Raw genomic sequence first — 19,967 nt, 5'->3', positions numbered from 1 at the left:
CTGATCAAGAACCCTGTTCACACAGGGCCTAATGCAAAACCACCTTGCTTCAGAAAGCTGCATTATCTTCTGGTAGTCTGGAAGTCATGGAAAGGCGAAGTGACAGGGTGTGTGTGGGTTGGGGACTGATGGGTGATGCTGAAGGAGATCAGCTGATGATTAGAGAGCAGAAAATTCCTCAATGGAGAAGCAGTGCTTGGTGATGGGATGATAAGACATTTGGTGTGAGGAAGTTTTGAGACTGTGAACTTGTACAATGTTACGCTCAGCCAAACTGGGACAGAGTACTCTTGATTAATGAGGAGAAATGCTTTCCCCTTCTTGTCACAGAGGATTAAAGTCAGTGGCCCCAAGAGATCACCTTCTGCATGTGTATTTGACCACTTTGTCACGAAGCTCTTTGATTTTGACCCCATAAATGATCGGGTTGAGTATGGGGGGGATGAGGAAGAAGAGGTTGGCCAAGATGATGTGAACATGGAGAGTGATGTGCTGACCAAACCGGTGTGTCAGAGCAGAGAAAAAGAAGAGAGTAAAAGATGTCAGCATCACACAGAGGTGGGCTGTGCAGGTGTTCAGGGCTTTCTCATAGGCTTTCTTGGAGGAGATTCTGAGGACGGCCTTGATGATCAGACTGTAGGACAGGGCAACCAGTGTCAGATCTAAACCAGAGACTACAAATGCCACCACCAAGCTGTATGTCCTGTTGACAGTGGTGTCCCCACATGATATCTTCACCACAGCTATATGCTCACAGTACGTGTGGGGGATAATATGCTTGCCACAGAATGGCTGCCTACTGAGAAGCAGGGGTAGGGGCAGCATGAGGAGAACAGCTCTTATTAAACCCACGAGCCCTAGCTTAGCTATTCGTGTGTTGGTGAGGATGGTGGCGTATCTCAGAGGGTTACATATGGCAATGTAGCGATCAAAGGCCATTGCCACGAGGACGGCTGACTGCATAACAGAAATCATGTGAAGGAAGAACATCTGGGTGAAGCAGCCACCCACAGTAATGCCTTTCAAATTGAACCAAAATATACACAGTGCCATCGGCATGACGGAGGTAGACACGGCTATGTCTGTGAGCGCCAGCATGCAGAGTAGCAGGTACATCAGCTTGTGCAGGGTCTCCTCTTTCCCTACAACAAACAGAACCATGAAATTTCCCAACAGGCCGATTAGGTACAGCACAGAGAAAGGGATGGAAATCCAAATGTGAGCAGCTTCTAGGCCAGGGATGCCAATTAGGATGAATGTTGACAGGTCAGAGAGAGTGAGGTTGAAATCTGCCATGAGGTGGCTGAAGCATTGATCAGGCTCAGAAATGCTCAATGTGCCTGTGAAGGGAGAGAAGCACAGCAAGGGGGTTACACACTTTATAGCAAATAATACGGTACATATTTTATAGCTATTAACAACTTAGAAAGGGGTTGAGCAGTGAGGTGGCAACATTTGCAGATGGCAACAAATTATTTAAGTGATAATCAAGTCCAGAGAAGTTCTCAGAGGGAGCTAGCCAAGCCAGGTGAATGGCACATGAGCTTCAATGTCAAGAACTGCAACATTTATGCCCATTGGAGGGTATGCCTGAAACACCTCAAACACCTAACAAGGTTGTAATTTAACTGTATGAACTCAGATCCGGGAGCTGGGCATCACAGTACAGAGCTCTGTGAAACCCTGCTCACAGTATAATCAGGGACAGAAACTAAGCAAAACCTTGGAACCCAGGAGGAGTGGGATGGGAAATCATACAGAAGATACAATGCTATGAGGTCAGTCTGTCAATGTTTCACTCTCCTCTGGACTCCTCTGTATAGTACTGGGCACCCTTCTCACACAGGATATTGCAGAACTAGAGGAGTTCAGGGAATGATCAAGGAAAGAGGTTGAAAAGACTGGGAATGTTGGCTTACAAAGGAGATAAATAAGAGGGGATATGAGAAAAGTCTTTAGAATACTGACTGGTAGAAGACAGGGAGAACACATGCTCGATCTACTCTCTAACATAAGATCAAGAGGACATTCAATAAAACTGAAACGTGGCAAATTCAAAACAGATAAAAATGAATGCTTTCTTCACTTGATGCCTAATTAAACTGAGGAACTCATTGCCACAAAAGGTAGCTGAGGCCATGAGCTAAGCAAGAATCAGGAAGGGTTTGGACATTTTCATGGATCGTGAGACTGTCCAATTACAATAGTAACAGCTAAATAAATATTTTGGAAAGTCTATGCGCCCACCTGTTTCAGGGCACAAGCCAATCTCTAGCTGTTAGACATTAGGGTGGCACTCTCATGATGGTCAGGTCATACCCCTGAATCAACCCACTGCTGGGTTTCTTACATCTTGTACTGCAGCACCTGGGGCTGTCACTGTCGGAGAGAGGACGCTAGGCTAGATGGACCATATGTCTGATCCACGATGCAGTTACTATGTTGGAAAGGAGCCAAGTTTCCCTTATAGAAACAGACAATTTCATGCAGGTCTATGACTTTGTACTCAAGAGAATGCACACTAGGGGCATAAGTGTTGTGGTATTTCAGGCTACAGGACGGCACCTCGGTTACTTCCCTTGCTTCTTTTGGTGAGACACTTTCTTGCGGGCACCCAGCGTTTTTTGAAACATAAGTGACAGGTGCTAACTGACAGGTGTAAGGAGAGATGTGTCAGAAGCACACATGCTAACCCATCTCTTGACTGAATACTGATGAAGTTTACAGATGACACAAAAATTGGGGGATCATACATAATGAAGAGGACAGGTTACTGCTTCAGAGCAATCTGGATTGATTGGCAAACTGGGTCGAAGCAACCAACATGTGTTCTAATATAGCCATTTAAATATCTACATCTGGTAACAAAGAGTGTAGGCAATGCTCACATGCTGGGGGGAGAACGTGGGAAACACCATGATTCTGAACTAGATTTGGGGGCTTGAAGGGGTAATTAGCTAAACAAGAGCTCCCAGTGTGACCTAGTGGCCAAAAGAGCCTGAGATGATAACCAGGGAAATCTGAAGGAGAGGTACAGATGTTATTTTACCTGTATATTTGGCACTGGTGTGACTGCTGCTGGAATCCTCTGTCCAGTTCTTGTGTCCATGATTAAAGATGGATGTTGATACACTGAACAGGGTTCAGAGAAGTATCACAAGAGTTAGTAAAAGATTAGAAAACCTGCTGTATACTGATAGACTCAAAGATCTCAATCTGTGTAGTTTAGCAAAGATGGTGAAGGGGTGAGCTGAAAACAGTCTGTAAGTACCTACACAGGGAACCAATATTTAATAATAGGCTTTTCAGGCTAGCATACAGGGGTGTGACAGGATCCAATGACTAGAAATTGAAGTTATAGAAATACTGTCTGGAAATAAGACATACTTTTTTATGTGGCCCATCAGGTAAGGCACTAGACTGGGACTGAGAAGAGTTGAGTTCTAGTCCTAGTTCTGCCACTGATCTGTTAAGTGAACTTGGGGCAAGTCACTTCACTTCACTTAGCTGTGGCTCAGCTTGCTCATCTACCAAGTGGTGATGCTATTTTAAGTTCTGGGGGGGGGGGAGGTATAGCTCAGTGGTTTGAGTATTGGCCTGCTAAACCCAAAGTAGTGAGTTCAATCCTGGAGGGGGCCACTTAGGGATCTGAGGCAAAAAAAGTACTTGGTCCTGCTAGTGAAGGCAGCAGGCTGAACTCAATGACATTTCAAGGTCCATTCTAGAAGATAGGATATCTCTATTATTATTTTTTTATTTTAAATGGTAAGAATAATTAAGCATTGGAACAATTTACCAAGGGTCTTGGCAGATTCTTCATAATTGAGAATTTTTAAATCAATGTTGGATGTTTCTCTAAAAGATCTGCTCTAGGAATTATTTTGGGGAAATTCTGAGGCCTGTATTATACAAGCCTGGGTTATACAGACTAGATGATCACTATGATCCCGTCTGGCCTTGGAATGCACTGGTCCAGTGAGGAGTCAGATGGAGTCATTTTCTCTGCAAACTTGTGCCTGAGCTTACTGAAGGCATTTTTTTCAATTCATGATGGTGTTGAATTTAGCCATATGTGGAGAAATTCTCATTTGACTGTGACACCTTGGAAATGTTACACTAGGTGTGTATTTCACAAGTCTGATGGGTCCTGTCAGGCACTGCATGGATGAAGGTTTTAGGTGAAAAAAATAATGACTTGACCCATAAAATCTCCGCACTGGGGAATGACTGTACAACCCTCGCCATTGACTAACAGAGCTGGCTATCTAATGGTCCCAGAGCATCCTGGGTTTAACATCTGTGTCCCAGTGTCCCACTGTTTCAGGCATGTCCCAGAGTTCCCCACTCTCATTATGTAGTGTGCATATTTCTCAGCTTACGAGTTGTTCCTGTATAACAGTCATTGAAGCATCCCGCAATGTGTATGGGTGTAACAAGAGAAGCCGCATAGGTGTCTGTTTGGAAATTTGCCACTCGTGTGTGAAATTTCTCATGATTCAGACACAGTCTAGGACCCCAGAGCTGTACCATCACGCTCTGGTCCAAACTCTGACCAGTATGAATTAGTTACCCTGTTCACCCCTCCCTGAACATGGGGAGGACAATGCATACTTGCAGTAAGCAAGCTGAGATTCCGCCCCTCCCCCCCCCCGACACTTCACTTCAAGGCATACTGGGTTTAGATTAAAACATAAAAACAAGTTTATTAACTACAACAAATAGATTTAAAGTGATTATAAGGGATAGCAACCAGATCAAAGCAGATTAACTAGCAAATAAACAAAAACACAAACTAAGCTTAACACACTAGTTAGATTGACTATGATTTAGCAGTTTCTCACCCTGATTGATGACACGAGCAGTGTGGAAGAATCTCAAGGCAGAAGCTGCATTTGCTTTACAGCTTGGGTTTCTCAGGTTTCCATACAGAGGCTAGAAGTACTTTTAGTCTGGTTCAGCACTTCTTCCAGTTCACTCCTTTTTCCTCAGTTGTTCCCAGGAATCCTCTTCTGTAGGGAGTGAAGAACCGCCGTTTTTCCTTATGGGTCATTGCCCTGACTAGGCCCTCCCCAACCAGCTATCTAGACCAAAAGCAGAACCCCCACAGACCCCAAGATCATATCATAATATCACTATGGAGAATATGGGGTGCCATGTCACACAAAGATCAATGGTTCTTTCCACTGGTGAAATGCCTGAAGTTACGTAACAACAGTTGGATTGAAAACTGAGTAAAGGTGGTGACACCCTGGCTGCAGTTCTGTGGCTTGCCAAGGCAGGTCCCCACCCGCACAACTTCCATCCCTGCCACACAGCGATACACTTCACTCAGGTGCCAGACCTCACAGCGTAGTTCACATTCCATTCTGGTCTGAGACACACCCCCGCCCCTACCCCAGCAGGCCTCGTTATGCCTCTTTGGTCTGTGCATTAAGCAGGATGTGCATTCCCTATTTCACCCAGTTTCAGCACTCTGTGCCACTGTGATATGGATACAACATCCCCCCCCCCCAACATACATACACTGTGTGTTCCTGCACCTCCCCCGCTCAGATTACCAACCCTGAGTGGTTTCCTCTATGCCAGAAACATGTTTTTATTTTTACTGCCTTTTAGTGCTTCTCAACCACTCCAGAACCAGACATGCCGGGGGACAGAGAGAGCAGACTCCTCTCCCTCCTTGAAAAAAAATGTTATCCTAAGAGTTCTGAACCTCTAAGCCTGTGAGTTTGAGATTTCACCAACGCTCCTCTCAGTTCATTTTGGTTCAAACGAGCTCACCCGCCCTTAGATACCACAGGACAACTCCAATTGAAGTCATTGGAGGCTCATGGCCAGTGTAAATCAGGCTATGTATTTCAGTCCCTACATGTGGATTTAGGGTGAACTCCAGCCTGTTTTCAGAGCTTTGCCATTGATCTCAATGGGACCAGATTCACCCTGAGTTTTTAACTTTTGGCTACAAGCGGCAAAAATCACGGGTTCGGGTCCTGCTACAGAGAGCACATTTCTGTAAGAGCGCTGAAAGAGTCTGAAGTAAACCCCCAGTTTATGTGGTGTTCCGAGACTGGGTATGAAAGACAGGGATTCCAAAACACATGGGCCCTGATTTTGCTATCAAGGAGGCCACTTGCGATCTGGAGTGACCTACTGAAGGCAGAATGTGCAAGTAAAATCTCGCCAGAGTGCAACCCATTCTGGTTGTGAACCCTGTTGAAACACAGAAACCCACTGCAGAGACTTTGGCTGCACTTCCTAATAGGGCAGTGAAGTCGGTTAATTGGAAAAATGGAGGGACCCAGAGGAAAAACCACACCGCCCAAAAAAGGAAGCTATTGAGACAGATAGAAGGACACAGTAAGAGACAAGGAACTGATTTTAAAAACAAATATTTGGCTAAACTCTTTCCAGCACATTTGTAGTTTCAGTTTTACCAGGAAAATCCCTTGGTATTATTGACAATACTAAACAGTTCAAGTCACCGTGCTGCGCAATTTCTCCCCAGATGGTGCTTGACTTTGACCTTTGAATCCTTCTTGAACCCTTGCCACTAACTTGAGTGCAGAAACAGGCAACTCACCAAAATCCCACTCAGCAGAAAGAAGAAATCTCCTCATGGCGACAGGAAGGCAGAGCCCTAAGAATCAAGGTATGAATCTCACATGTCTGACACTCGCCATGCTGGGCAGCAACCTTTATGAATCCCCTGTACACTCCCTGCAGTCTCTCAGATTGGCCAGGACTCCCAGACAATTCCCTTGGCTCTGTGAGAAGTGGGATGAGCAGAAAATAGACCCTGGAGAACTACAGCTTGAGAGCCTCCCCCGGGAGTGAAGAAATTATTTGTTGATACCAGGGGCTCAAGATTGTCCGGGCAAACTGAGTCTTGCACACTGTTCTTCCGCTTAACAATTGATGATTTTTTCCCCCTGTGTGTAAAGTACTGCCAGCTGCACTACATGTGGGTACACTGGCACAAGAGAAAGGACAAAAACCATTTTCAATTGATTGTAGCAGCGTACCACATGGGCATATTTCCCATGCAGATGTAATATACAGTGCATTAGCCTCTGCAAAGTCAATGCCACTCTGTGAAGGCCAGATTAAATGATCCTTAATTGATGCAAGCTATAGGGTGTGGGAAAGGCTTTCTTCTCCCAGGATTCTGGTATTAAAGGTATTTGCCAGTATTCCTTTGTGACGTCTAAAGTGAATATACATCTGGGAGTTCAAATGGTTATATAGCTGGAAGCTCAAAATGTTCTAATATTTCATCTCCTCTCTGCATCAGGTAATCATCACATTTCAATATTGTGTTGATCTTTCAGAAATCGATGCAGAAAGGGGTTTTCCTATCCTGTGTGAGAACTAGTATAATGGGACTTCTCCACTCACTGTGGTGTTTTACATTACAGTCCATTCCCCAAAACTTGTGTCACAGGTACCTGGAGGCCTAAGTTTGGATTCTGAAGGTATAAGTTTGATGGGTTATAGGCCCTGGGGTTGAGTCTGGGAGCCGTGAAAACTGCTGCATCACTCTAACCACTCAGCTGGGCTGCCCCTTTTCCATACTGCTTTGCTAGTGATTTAACCTCTCCAGGCCCTGTTATCACCCAACACGACAGCAGATGGTGCCACACACCCGAACTGAGGGCTTGCTTAAGCCACCAAATTTCAAACAGCAGCCACTGGGTGTTAGAGGGTTTTCCTTTCACCCTCTCCCTTTCTCTGACTGAATCTACCAAGATAAACACAAGTTTATCTGAACAGAAAATTATCTGGACAACCCGGAGAAATGGTCTGAAGTAAATAGGATGAAATTCGATAAGGACAAATACAAAGTACTCCATTTAGGAAGAAACAAGCAGTTGCACACATACAAAATGGAAAATGACTGTCTGGAAGGAGTACTGCAGAAAGAGATCTGGGGGACATAGTGGACCACAAGCTAAATATGAGTCAACAATGTAACACTGCTGCAAAAAAAGTGAACATCCTTCTGGGATATATTAGCAAGAGTGTTGTAAGCAAGACATGAGAAGTAATTCTTCCACTCTACTCCATTTTGATTAGGCCTCAACTGGACTATTGTGATCAGTTCTGGGGGCCATATTTCAGGAAAGATGTGGACAAAGGTCTAGAAAACATGACCTATGAGGGAAGATTGAAAGAACTGGGTTTGTTTAGTCTGGAAAAGAGATGACTGAGAGGGGACATGATAACGGTTTTCAAGTACCTCAAAGGTTGTTACAAGGAGGAAGGAGAAAAAATATTCTCCTTACCCTCTGATGATAGGACAAGAAGCAATGGGCTTAAATTGCAGCAAATTAGGTTTAGGTTGGACATTAGGAAAAAGTTGTGAATTCAATGGGAGCGGCGATCGGCCGAACCTGCAGACATGGCAGGTAAACAAACCAGCCTGGCCCGCCAGGGGCTTTACCTGAAAAAGTGTCAGCCCTAATTTGAGAACTACTGTTCTAGATAGTGTTGGTCCTGCCATGGGTGCAAGGAACTGGAGTTGAGGGCCTCTCAAGGTCACTTCTAGTCCTATGATTCTATGATTCTAAGGAATCCTGCAGGACTGTGAAATTTCAGGACTACTAACTGCCATCTGTAACCTATCATTTAAATCAGCTTCTGTACCAAATGACTCGAGGATAGCTCAGGTCACACCAATTTTTAAAAAGGGCTCCAGAGGTGATCCCAGCAATTACAGGCCAGTAAGCCTGACTTCAGTCATGGGCAAACTTGTTGAAACTAAAGTAAAGAAAAAAATTGTCAGACACATAGATGAACATAATTTTTTCGGGAAGAGTCAACATGGTTTTTGTAAAGGGAAATCATGCCTCACCAATCTACTAGAATTCTTTGAGGGGGTCAACAAGCATGTGGACAAGGGGGATCCAGAGGATTTCGCATACTTAGATTTTCAGAAAGCCTTTGACAAGGTCGCTTACCAAAGGCTCTTAAGCAAAGTAAGCACTCATGGGATAAGAGGGAAGGTTCTCTCATGGGTTGGTAACTGGTTTAAAGGTAGGAAACAAAGGGTAGGAATAAATGGTCAGTTTTCAGAATGGAAAGAGGTAAATTGTGGTGTCCACCAGGGGTCTTTACTGGGCCCAGTCCTATTTAACATTGTCAAGGCTTCTTCCCCACTCTGAACTTTAGGGTACAGATGTGGGGGCCTGCATGAAAACTTCTAAGCTTAATTACCAGCTTAGATCTGGTCCGCTGCCACCACTCTCGATGCTAATTCCCTTCCCTGGGTAGCCTTGAGAGACTCTTCACCAATTCCCTGGTGAATACAGATCCAAACCCCTTGGATCTTAAAACAAGGAGAAATTAACCATCCCCCCTCCTCCCTTCCACCAACTCCTGGTGGATCAAGATCCAACCCCCTTGGATCTTAAAACAAGGAAAAATCAATCAGGTTCTTAAAAAGAAGGCTTTTAATTAAAGAAAAAGGTAAAAATCATCTCTGTAAAATCAGGATGGAAAATAACTTTACAGGGTAATCAAACGTAAAGAGCTCAGAGGATCCCCCTCTAGCCTTAGGTTCAAAGTACAGCAAACAGAGATAAACACTCTAGCAAAAGGTACATTTACAAGTTGAGAAAACAAAGATAAAATAGCACGCCTTGCCTGGCTGTTTACTTACAAGTTTGAAATATGAGAGACTTGTTCAGAAAGTTTTGGAGAGCCTGGATTGATGTCTGGTCCCTCTTAGTCCGAAAAGCGAACACCCCCAAAACAAAGAGCACAAACAAAAGCCTTCCCCCCCCCCCAAGATTTGAAAGTATCTTGTCCCCTTATTGGTCCTTTTGGTCAGGTGTCAGCCAGGTTACCTGAGCTTCTTAACCCTTTACAGGTAAAAGGATTTTGGAGTCTCTGGCCAGGAGGGATTTTATAGTACTGTACACAGGAGAGCTGTTACCCTTCCCTTTATAGTTATGACACGCCCCCCAAATCACAGATAGTGTTGGACAGCCAGTTCCACACTGGCTGTTATTTCTTCCTGGAGCTCTAGGAGAAAACAGAGTTAATAGACACATGCACCTTTAGACATACTACTGATTATATAAAAACTAACAATATGCTCCACATTCCAAGAACAATTTTTAGCCAGTTGATTCTGGGAAACTTTCCCGGGAGAGTGTATCCGCCACTTTGTTAGAAGCCCCTGAAATGTGTTGTATTTCAAAATCAAAATCTTGGAGAGCTAAACTCCACTGAAGAAGTTTTTTGTGACTCCCCTTGGCGGTATGAAGCCACTGTAGTGCAGCATGGTCTGTTTGTAGTTGGAAACGCCGTCCCCAAACATATGGGCGTAGCTTTTCCAGCGCGTACACAATGGCGTAGCATTCCTTTTCGCTGATTGAAAAGTGGCTTTCTCTCTCAGACAGTTTCTTGCTGAGAAACACGACAGGATGGAATTCTTGATCTGGTCCTTCCTGCATTAGAACTGCTCCCACGCCCCGCTCGGACGCATCTGTGGTTACTAGGAACGGTTTGTCAAAGTCTGGGGCCCTTAGCACAGGGTCAGACATGTGTGTCGCCTTAAGCTGGTTAAAGGCCTTTTGACACTCATCAGTCCACTGAACTGCATTTGGCTGTTTCTTTCTGGTTAGGTCTGTCAGCGGGGCGGCGATTTGGCTGTAGTGTGGTACAAATCGCCTATAATATCCGGCCAAGCCTAAGAAGGATTGGACCTGTTTCTTTGACTTTGGAACCAGCCACTTTTGGATAGCATCCACTTTGGCCTGTAGGGGATTTATAGTTCCTTGACCCACCTGGTGCCCAAGGTAAGTCACTCTGTTTTGGCCTATTTGACACTTTTTAGCCTTAACAGTTAGTCCTGCCTGCCGGATGCGCTCGAAGACTTTTTCCAGGTGCTCCAGGTGTTCTGTCCATGAATCAGAAAAAATGGCCACATCATCGAGGTAGGCAACTGCAGATTCTCCCAATCCCGCTAGGAGACCATCTACAAGTCTTTGGAAGGTGGCGGGTGCATTTTGCAACCCGAAAGGGAGTACATTGAATTCATACACCCCTGCCTGGGTGACGAAGGCTGACCTTTCCTTAGCGGGTTCATCTAGTGCTACTTGCCAGTACCCTTTGGTTAAGTCTAAAGTAGAGATGAATTGGGCATGTCCCAATTTCTCCAATAGCTCATCTGTGCGTGGCATTGGATAGTTGTCAGGACGAGTTACAGCATTTAGCTTATGGTAGTCCACGCAAAAGCGTATTTCCCCATCTGGTTTGGGAACTAGAACCACTGGAGATGCCCATGCATTGTTAGAGGGGCGGATTATATCCATCTGTAGCATGTCTTGGATCTCCCTTTGTATAGCAGTTTGGGCATGAGGTGACTCCCGGTAGGGTGGGGTTCTAATTGGGTGAGCATTACCAGTGTCAATGGAGTGGTATGCCCGTTTGGTCTGTCCTGGAGTGGCTGAGAAAATTGGTGCAAAGCTTGTGCACAGCTCCTTGATCTGCTGTCGCTGCAGACGTCCAAGGGTCACAGAGAGGTTTACCTCTTCCACACCACCATCCCTTTTTCCTTCGTAGTAGACACCTTCAGGCCACTCCGCGTCATCTGTTTCCTGGGCTGTAAACTGGCAAACGTTTAATTCTCTGGAATAAAAGGGCTTAAGAGAATTAACATGGTATACCTTAGGATTTATGTTGGAGGTGGGGGAGGCTATGAGATAGTTAACAGCTCCTAGGCGCTCCTGGACCGTGAATGGTCCTTCCCACAACGCTTCCCTTTTATGGGCCTGGAGCGCCTTTAAGACCATGACTCGGTCTCCTACTTTGAAGGAACGTTCTCTGGAATGTTTATCATACCAGGCCTTTTGCTCTTCCTGAGCATCCTTTAGGTTTTCTTTAGCAAGGGCTAAAGAGTGTCAGAGGGTACTTTGTAGGTTGCTTACAAAGTCTAGAATGTTAGTTCCTGGAGAAGGTGTAAACCCCTCCCATTGCTGCTTCACGAACTGTAATGGCCCCTTAACCTCGCGGCCATACACAAGTTCAAATGGTGAAAACCCTAAACTGGGATGTGGTACAGCCCTGTAGGCAAAAAGCAACGGCTGCAACATTAGGTCCCAATTATTTTAGTGTTCATTTACGAATTTACGTATCATGGCCCCCAAAGTTCCATTAAACCTCGCCACCAGGCCATTGGTTTGATGGTGGTAAGGGGTGGCAACCAAGTGATTCACCCCATGAGCTTCCCACAGGTTTTTCATGGTCCCTGCCAGGAAATTAGTTCCCGAATCTGTAAGGATGTTGGAGGGCCAACCTACCCTGGCAAAAATGTCTGCTAATGCCTGGAACACACTTTTAGCCCTGGTGTTGCTTAAGGGTACTGCTTTCGGCCATCGGGTAGCAAAATCCATGAAAGTCAGTACGTACTGCTTTCCTCTGGGTGTCTTCTTTGGGAAAGGACCCAGAATATCCACAGCTACTCGCTGAAATGGGACCTCAATTATGAGTAGTGGCTGGAGAGGGGCTTTAACCTGGTCTTGGGGCTTTCCCACTCGTTGGCACACCTCACAAGGCCAGACATAATTAGCAACATCCTTGCCCATTCCCTCCCAGTGAAAGGACTTCCCCAACCGGTCTTTGGTTCTGTTCACCCCAGAATGGCCACTGGGATGATCATGGGCTAAGCTCAAGAGCTTTACCTGATACTTAGTGGGAACTACCAACTGTCTTTGAGGATGCCAGTCTTCCTGGTGCCCACCAGAAAGAGTCTCCTTGTATAAAAATCCTTGTTCTACAACAAACCGGGATCGGTTAGAAGAGCTGAGAGGCGGTGGGGTGCTTCGTGCCGCCGCCCAAGCTTTCTGAAGGCTATCATCTGCTTCCTGCTTGGCCTGGAACTGTTCCCTTGATGCTGGAGACATCAGTTCCTCCTTGGACTGTGGACTTGGGCTTGGTCCCTCTGGAAGCGATGCAGGTGCTGGGGCTGTTTCCATTGACTGTGAAGCGCTGTCCGCTGGTGCACTATGTGGTATTTCAGGCTCTGGCTGAGCCTCTTGGGTAGGGTTATCTGCTGCTTCTGCCAGTTCAGGCTCGCTGGTGCCCTCTGGCGTTGGAGTGGTAGACGGGTTTGCAAGCGCTGGACTCAGTGCTGGCAATGGTTCTGGTGCTGGTTGCATTGCCAGTTCCAGTTCTGGGACTGGCTTTGGCTGGGTCTCTGGGATTGGATCCACTACGGCTGTTGCAGTCGTTGGCAGGGGATCCAGTTCCACCACCTTTGTTTGGGTCTCTGGTAACACAGACTGGGCCCTGGTGGATGGCTCAGGAACAGGGATGGGGGTGAAAGCTTGCTTAGCCTGGCTGTGGGTGACTATTCCCACCCTCTTGGCTAGCTTCACATGGTTGGCCAAGTCTTTCCCCAGCAGCATGGAGATGGGATAATTGTCATAGATTGCAAAAGTCCACATTCCTGACCAGCCCCTGTACTGAACATGCAACTTGGCCGTAGGCAAGGTTACAGACTGTGACACGAAGGGTTGAATTGTCACTGGAACCTCCGGGTCCATGAGTTTGGGGTCCACTAGGGATTGGTGGATAGTTGACACTTGTGCCCCAGTGTCCCTCCAAGCGATAACCTTCTTTCCGCCCACTCTCAAGGTTTCCCTTCACTCCGAGGGTATGAGAGAGGCATCTGGGTCTGGGGATCTTTGGTGTGATTGTGGTGTAACGAACTTTAATCGGCTGGGGTTCTTGGGGCAGTGAGCCTTTATATGTCCCAGTTCATTACATTTAAAACATCGCCCTGCTAAGGTATCACCGGGGCGATGTTGCTTGGTGGAGACTGGTGTGGTGGAGTGGGAAGGCGTCTGGGGTTTCCCTTGGAATGTGGGTGGGGCCTTGGGTTGCCCCCGGTGGTAAGGTTTTGTTTCGGCTTTCCCCTTCTGATATTCGCTCCAACTGCTACTAGTTTTTTTCTTTCTGCCACCTCCACCCATTTGGCTCCAATCTCCCCCGCCTCGGTTACAGTTTTTAGCTTCCCATCTAGGATGCACCTTTCTATTTCCTCAGGAACACCTTCTAAAAACTGCTCCATTTTTACTAGGGAAACCAGATCTTCCAGAGATTTTACATTTGCTCCTGATACCCAGGCATCACAATTTTTGTCAATGTGGTAGGCATGTCGGGTAAATGACACGTCTGGTTTCCACCTTAGGGCTCTGAACCGCCGACGGGCATGCTCGGGTGTTAGGCCCATTCTGAGTCTGGCCTTGTTTTTAAAAAGTTCATAACTGTTCATGTGTTCCTTAGGCATTTCAGCCGCCACCTCTGCTAAGGGTCCACTGAGCTGCGGCCTCAGCTCTACCATGTACTGGTCTGTAGTGATGCTGTATCCAAGGCAGGCCCTTTCAAAATTTTCTAAGAAGGCCTCAGTATCATCGCCTGCCTTGTAGGTGAGGAGTTTTCTGGGATGGGAAGTGGTACCTGGAGAGGGGTTGCTAGGATTGGCTGGTATATCCGGCCTAGCCCTTGCTAATTCCAGTTCATGCTTCCTCTCTTTTTCCCTCTCCTCCCTCTTTTTTTCTTCAGCTTCTTGCTTGAGTTTTTTTAATTGAAGCAGTCTCTGATGTTTTTTTTCATTTTCTTCTGCTTCTAGTCTGGCCAGTTCTAGTTTGTTAGCTACTTCTTTGGTAGTCATTTACCTGTTTTCTTGTGCTGGGCCACACCCCTCTGCAGTTGTCTGAAACTGGGATGCACTCAGCTCAGGCTCCTGCTGAGGTAACAGAGACTTTCTAACTAGCTATCCCCGAGAGGTAGAAAGAAAAAAAAACAATTCAGCTTGTAAATTCCTTTTACCAGCTGTTTGCTCACTGATTGAACCCTTCTCTTAACAAAGACCCTTGTAAAAAAAAACTTAACACCTCTGCCTTCAGGCAAGGAGAGATAAGATATGCATCTACCTTCAGCTCTGCTTTCCAAGCAGCTAGAAAGGAGAAAAAAAATCTTACTGGTTTTTGGTTTAAAATGATCCCACCGCTCTGCCACCATGTCAAGGCTGCTTCCCCACTCTGAACTTTAGGGTACAGATGTGGGGGCCTGCATGAAAACTTCTAAGCTTAATTACCCGCTTAGATCTGGTCAGCTGCCACCACTCTCTATGCTAATTCCCTTCCCTGGGTAGCCTTGAGAGACTCTTCACCAATTCCCTGGTGAATACAGATCCAAACCCCTTGGATCTTAAAACAAGGAGAAATTAACCATCCCCCCTCCTCCCTTCCACCAACTCCTGGTGGATCAAGATCCAACCCCCTTGGATCTTAAAACAAGGAAAAATCAATCAGGTTCTTAAAAAGAAGGCTTTTAATTAAAGAAAAAGGTAAAAATCATCTCTGTAAAATCAGGATGGAAAATAACTTTACAGGGTAATCAAACTTAAAGAGCTCAGAGGACCCCCCTCTAGCCTTAGGTTCAAAGTACAGCAAACAGAGATAAACACTCTAGCAAAAGGTACATTTACAAGTTGAGAAAACAAAGATAAACTAGCACTCCTTGCCTGGCTGTTTACTTACAAGTCTGAAATATGAGAGACTTGTTCAGAAAGATTTGGAGAGCCTGGATTGATGTCTGGTCCCTCTTAGTTCCAAGAGCGAAGAACCCCCAATACAAAGAGCACAAACAAAAGCCTTTCCCCCCCCCCAAGATTTGAAAGTATCTTGTCCCCTTATTGGTCCTTTTGGTCAGGTGTCAGCCAGGTTACCTGAGCTTCTTAACCCTTTACAGGTAAAAGGATTTTGGAGTCTCTGGCCAGGAGGGATTTTATAGTACTGTACACAGGAGAGCTGTTACCCTTCCCTTTATAGTTATGACAAACATATTCATAAATGATCTGGAAAAAGGATAAAACAGTGAGGTGGCAAAATTTGCAGAAGACACAAAACTATTCAAGGTAGGTAAGCCCCAGGCAGACTGGAAGAGCTACAAAAGGATCTCTCAAAACTGGGTGACTGGGCAGCAAAATGGCAGATGAAATTCAATGTTGATAAATGCAAAGTAATGCACATTGTAAAACATAATTCCAAGTATACATGTAAAATGATGGGATCTAAATTAGCTGTTACCACTCAAGAAAGAGATCTTGGAGTCATTGTGGACAGTTCTCTGAAAAACATCCACTCAATGTGCAGCGGCAGTCAAAAAAGTGAACAAAATTTTGGGAATCATTAAGAAAGGGACAGATAATAAGACAGAAAATATCATATTGCCTTTGTATAAATCTCTGGTACTCCCACATCTTGAATACTGTGTGCAGATGTGGTCGCCCCATCTCAAAAATATATATATTGGAATTGGAAAAGGTTCAGAAAAGGGCAAGAAAAAATATTAGGGGCATGCAACAGATGCTGTATGAGGAGACATTAATAAGACTGGGACTTTTCAGCTTGGAAAAAAAGATGACTAAGGGGGGGATATAATAGAGGTCTATAAAACCATGACTGGTGTGGAGAAAGTAAATAAGAAGTGTTATTTACTCCTTCTCATAACACAAGAACTAGGGGCCAACAAATAAAATTAATAGGCAGTAGGTTTAAAACGAATAAAAGGAAGTATTTTTTCACACAACACAGGGTCAACCTGTGGAATTCCTTGCCGGAGGATATTGTGAAGGCCAAGACTATAACAGTCTTGATAAATTTATGGAGGATAGGTCCATCGGTGGCTATTAGCCAGGATAGGCAGGGATGTTGTCCCTAGCCTCTATTTGCCAGAATCTGGGAATGGGTAACAGGGGATGGATCACTTGATGATTACCTGTTATGTTCATTTCCTCTGGGGCACCTGGCATTGGCCACTGTCGGAAAACAGGATACTGGGCTAGATGGACCTTTGGTCTGACCTAGTATGGCCATTTTAATGTTCTTAATACTGAGAGGGGACATGATAACTGTTTTCAAGTACATAAAAGCTTATTACAAGGAGGAGGGAGAAAAAATATTCTCCTTAACCTCTGAGGATAGGACAAGAAGCAATGTGCTTACATTGCAGCAAGGAAGATTTACGTTGGACATTAGGAAAAACTTCCTAACTGTCAAGGTAGTTAAGCACTGGAATAAATTGCCTAGGGAGGTTGTAGATTCTCCATCATTTCAGATTTTTCAGAGTAGGTTGGACAAATACCAGTCAGGGATGGTCTAGATAATACATAGTTTTGCCATGAGTGCAGGGAACTGGACTAGATTAGGGTTACCATTCGTCCGGATTCCCCCAGACATGTCCGGCTTTTTGAGCTAAAAATAGCGTCCGGGGGGAATTCGTAAATGTCTGGACTTCCCCCCCCCCCCCCCCCCATGCAGAGCACGCGCGGCTAACAGGGCAGCAGGCTGGATGGTGCCACTTACATGGGGCTCCGACAGCCGGAGAGAGCCCCTCCTCCACTTTCCCTGCAGCAGAGATAACTCCCTCCCTCCCTCCCTCCCTGCATTCGCAGATCGCCTCCGGCAGTCTGGAGCTCCTCCCCCGCTCCTCCTCCCCTGCTGCCCAGCGTGCCGGGACGAGTGGCAGGGTAAGGGGGCCAGGGGGTCGGAGAAGGGGCAGGGAGGTTCTGGAGGGGGCAGTTAAGAGATGGGGGGTCGGGAGTTCAGGGGGGGCTTTCTGGGGGGGGTGTGGATAAGGTTTTGGGCAGTCAGGGTACAGGTGGAGGTAGGGTCCTGGGTGGCACTTAAGGTGGGGAGGGTTTTAGGAGGGGGCAGTTAGAGGACAAGGAACAAGGAGGCTTAGGTAGGGGGTGGGGTTCTGGAGGGCAGTTAGGAGCAGGGGTCCCAGGAGGGGGCAGTCAGGGGCAAGGAGCGGTGGGGGCGGTTGGGAGTTCTGGGGCAGGGCTGTCAGGGGGCAGGGGTGGGGAGAAGGATTGGAGCAGTCAGGGGACAGGGAGCAGAGGGGTTTAGATGGGTCAGGAGTTCTGGGGGGGGCTGTCAGGGGGTGGGGAGTGGTTGGATGGGGCGTAGGAGTCCCAGGGGTCTGTCTGGGGGTGGGGGTGTGGATAAGGGTTGGGGCAGTCAGGGTACAGGTAGGGGGTAGGATCCTAGGGGGCCAGTTAGGATGAGGGGAGGGTCTCAGGAGGGGGCAGTTAGGGGATAAGAGGCAGGAAGGCTTAGGTAGGGGGTGGAGTCCTGGGGGGCAGTTAGGGGCAGGGGTCCCAGGAGGGGGCAGTCAGGGGACAAGGAGCGGGGGGAGGGTTGGGGGTTCTGATGGGGGCGGGAAGTGGGAGGGAGTGGAAGGGGCAGGGGCGGGGCTAGGGCAGGATGGGGGTGGGGCTAGGGCGGGGCTCCTCCCATCCTCTTTTTTGCTTGCTGAAATATGGTAACCCTAGACTAGATGACCTCTCAAGGTGCCTTCTAGTTTTATGATTCCATAATAGTATGCATGATATTTTGGCTCAATAAAGCACAGACATCTCCAGGTCTGTCAGTCTGGCACCTTTCACAAAAACTAACTTCTCTTTGAGAAAAAAAAAATGCAGCCTCAAATCCTGACCGAGAGCAGGTCAGTGCCAGTCCCCTGTCTCACGTAGTTACACCATTTAAACCAGCTCTGAGATGGACGATTGCTGAATATTCCAAAACATTTTGTGAATTGAGTTACCCCTTAATCCTGGAAGCTGCACCAGTGAAAAACTGAGTCAGTGCAGAAATGCTTCAAATCGTTTACCTTTTAAGTATTTTCCATTTGTGCTGGTAGAGCTAAAACATGTAACAGTGCGATCCATGGTGATTCCCAGTTGATTAACTCATCCTCAAGAGCTTTTACCAGGTGTGCTATAAATACTTCCACACTGCGTGTCTGACAGAAAGAGGGAATGTTTCTGCGCAGAGCGTTCAAGCTCTGCTTCCTCAGGAGTAGACGATGAACACTCTCCAGCCTCTATTTTCGTGGCTTTGGTAAGTGCACTGATCACATTGCATCGATTTCACTTCTATTAATAGCAGTGTCAACTGGGCTCAACTGCTTGAAACGTTTAATCTTTAACCAATGAGAACTGCACATTTTTATTATCAGCATCATTATTTGTTATTTTATTCAGGACCCAAACCACTAGGAAGACAGGTCCCTGCCTTCTGGTGCCTGCAATCTAAGGTGCAAACAATGGTGCAAGCATTATGTATGTAGGGTGGAATTTTCAGGAGTGAGGAACCCAAATCCCAGTAAAGGTGAGCTTGTGTTTTTAACTCCGTGTGGCACTTTTCCGTGAGTGCCATTGGCCTGCCGGCAGCTGTGTATGGTGACAAGGAACCTAGGAATGGCCATACCACATCCAAACAGTGGTCTAGGTAAACTCATAACCTGACTGACAGTGACTAGCACCAGACACTTAACAGGAAGGGGTGCAAGTAACCCCGGATTGGCAAATACTGAATAATCTGACCATAGTTTCTGTGCTGTAACCTCTGAAAGAGAGACATACACTCCCTATGCTTCCTACAGCTTCCAGAGGCATGGTGCTTGCTTGGCATATAACACCTTCTGGAGTGTCTGCTGGGATACCCTAAGTGGGATAATCAAGCTCTTTATCTTTGTTCCAACAGAACTTAATCTCAATGAGGGTTTTGCCTGGGTAAGGGTCAGTTTGGCCAGCTGATGTCCCTAGGAGTATGCACACACCTGAGAATAGGGTTTTTTTCACAGTAAACTGGTGCACATGGCAAAATTCCAGATTGAGGAATGTAAGTGGTGCATGGGCCATGTGTTGGCTTTCTGCAAAGGGGTGGATTTCACCCAGCGTGAGCAAAGGAGGCATCTTGAATGAAGACAGCACATGGCTGACATTCACAGTTTTCAGTGGCTCCCTCCCCCTCCAACAATAACATCATGTACAACAGAATGTGAAGGCTGGTGTTTATTGCTAAAACACAGCAGAGCTGGGTTTTGTTCCCTGTTCTGCCACAGCCTCCCTTGGGTCACTGTCAGTCACAACTGAGTAGTTTGTACAC

The 19,967-nt window shown here is 46.3% G+C and overlaps 1 protein-coding gene across 1 annotated transcript; it reads right to left on the bottom strand.

Moving 5' to 3' along the window:
* Positions 1-357: 357 nt before the first annotated feature.
* On the bottom strand, positions 358-1,296 carry LOC135873068 (olfactory receptor 52P1-like). Its single transcript, XM_065397540.1, has one exon. It carries the CDS (start codon positions 1,294-1,296, stop codon positions 358-360), a length of 939 nt encoding a protein of 312 aa, XP_065253612.1.
* Between the last annotated feature and the right edge of the window lie 18,671 nt (positions 1,297-19,967).

Source organism: Emys orbicularis, chromosome 1 (genome assembly GCF_028017835.1).
Source record: "Emys orbicularis isolate rEmyOrb1 chromosome 1, rEmyOrb1.hap1, whole genome shotgun sequence".
In the NCBI taxonomy this organism is placed as follows: Eukaryota; Metazoa; Chordata; order Testudines; family Emydidae; genus Emys; species Emys orbicularis.
This window is presented reverse-complemented; position numbering and strand designations above follow the sequence as displayed.

Bases quoted from the DNA above. Each gene is read 5' to 3' on its own strand.
- LOC135873068 (XM_065397540.1), bottom strand. From the start codon at position 1,296: ATGGCAGATTTCAACCTCACTCTCTCTGACCTGTCAACATTCATCCTA.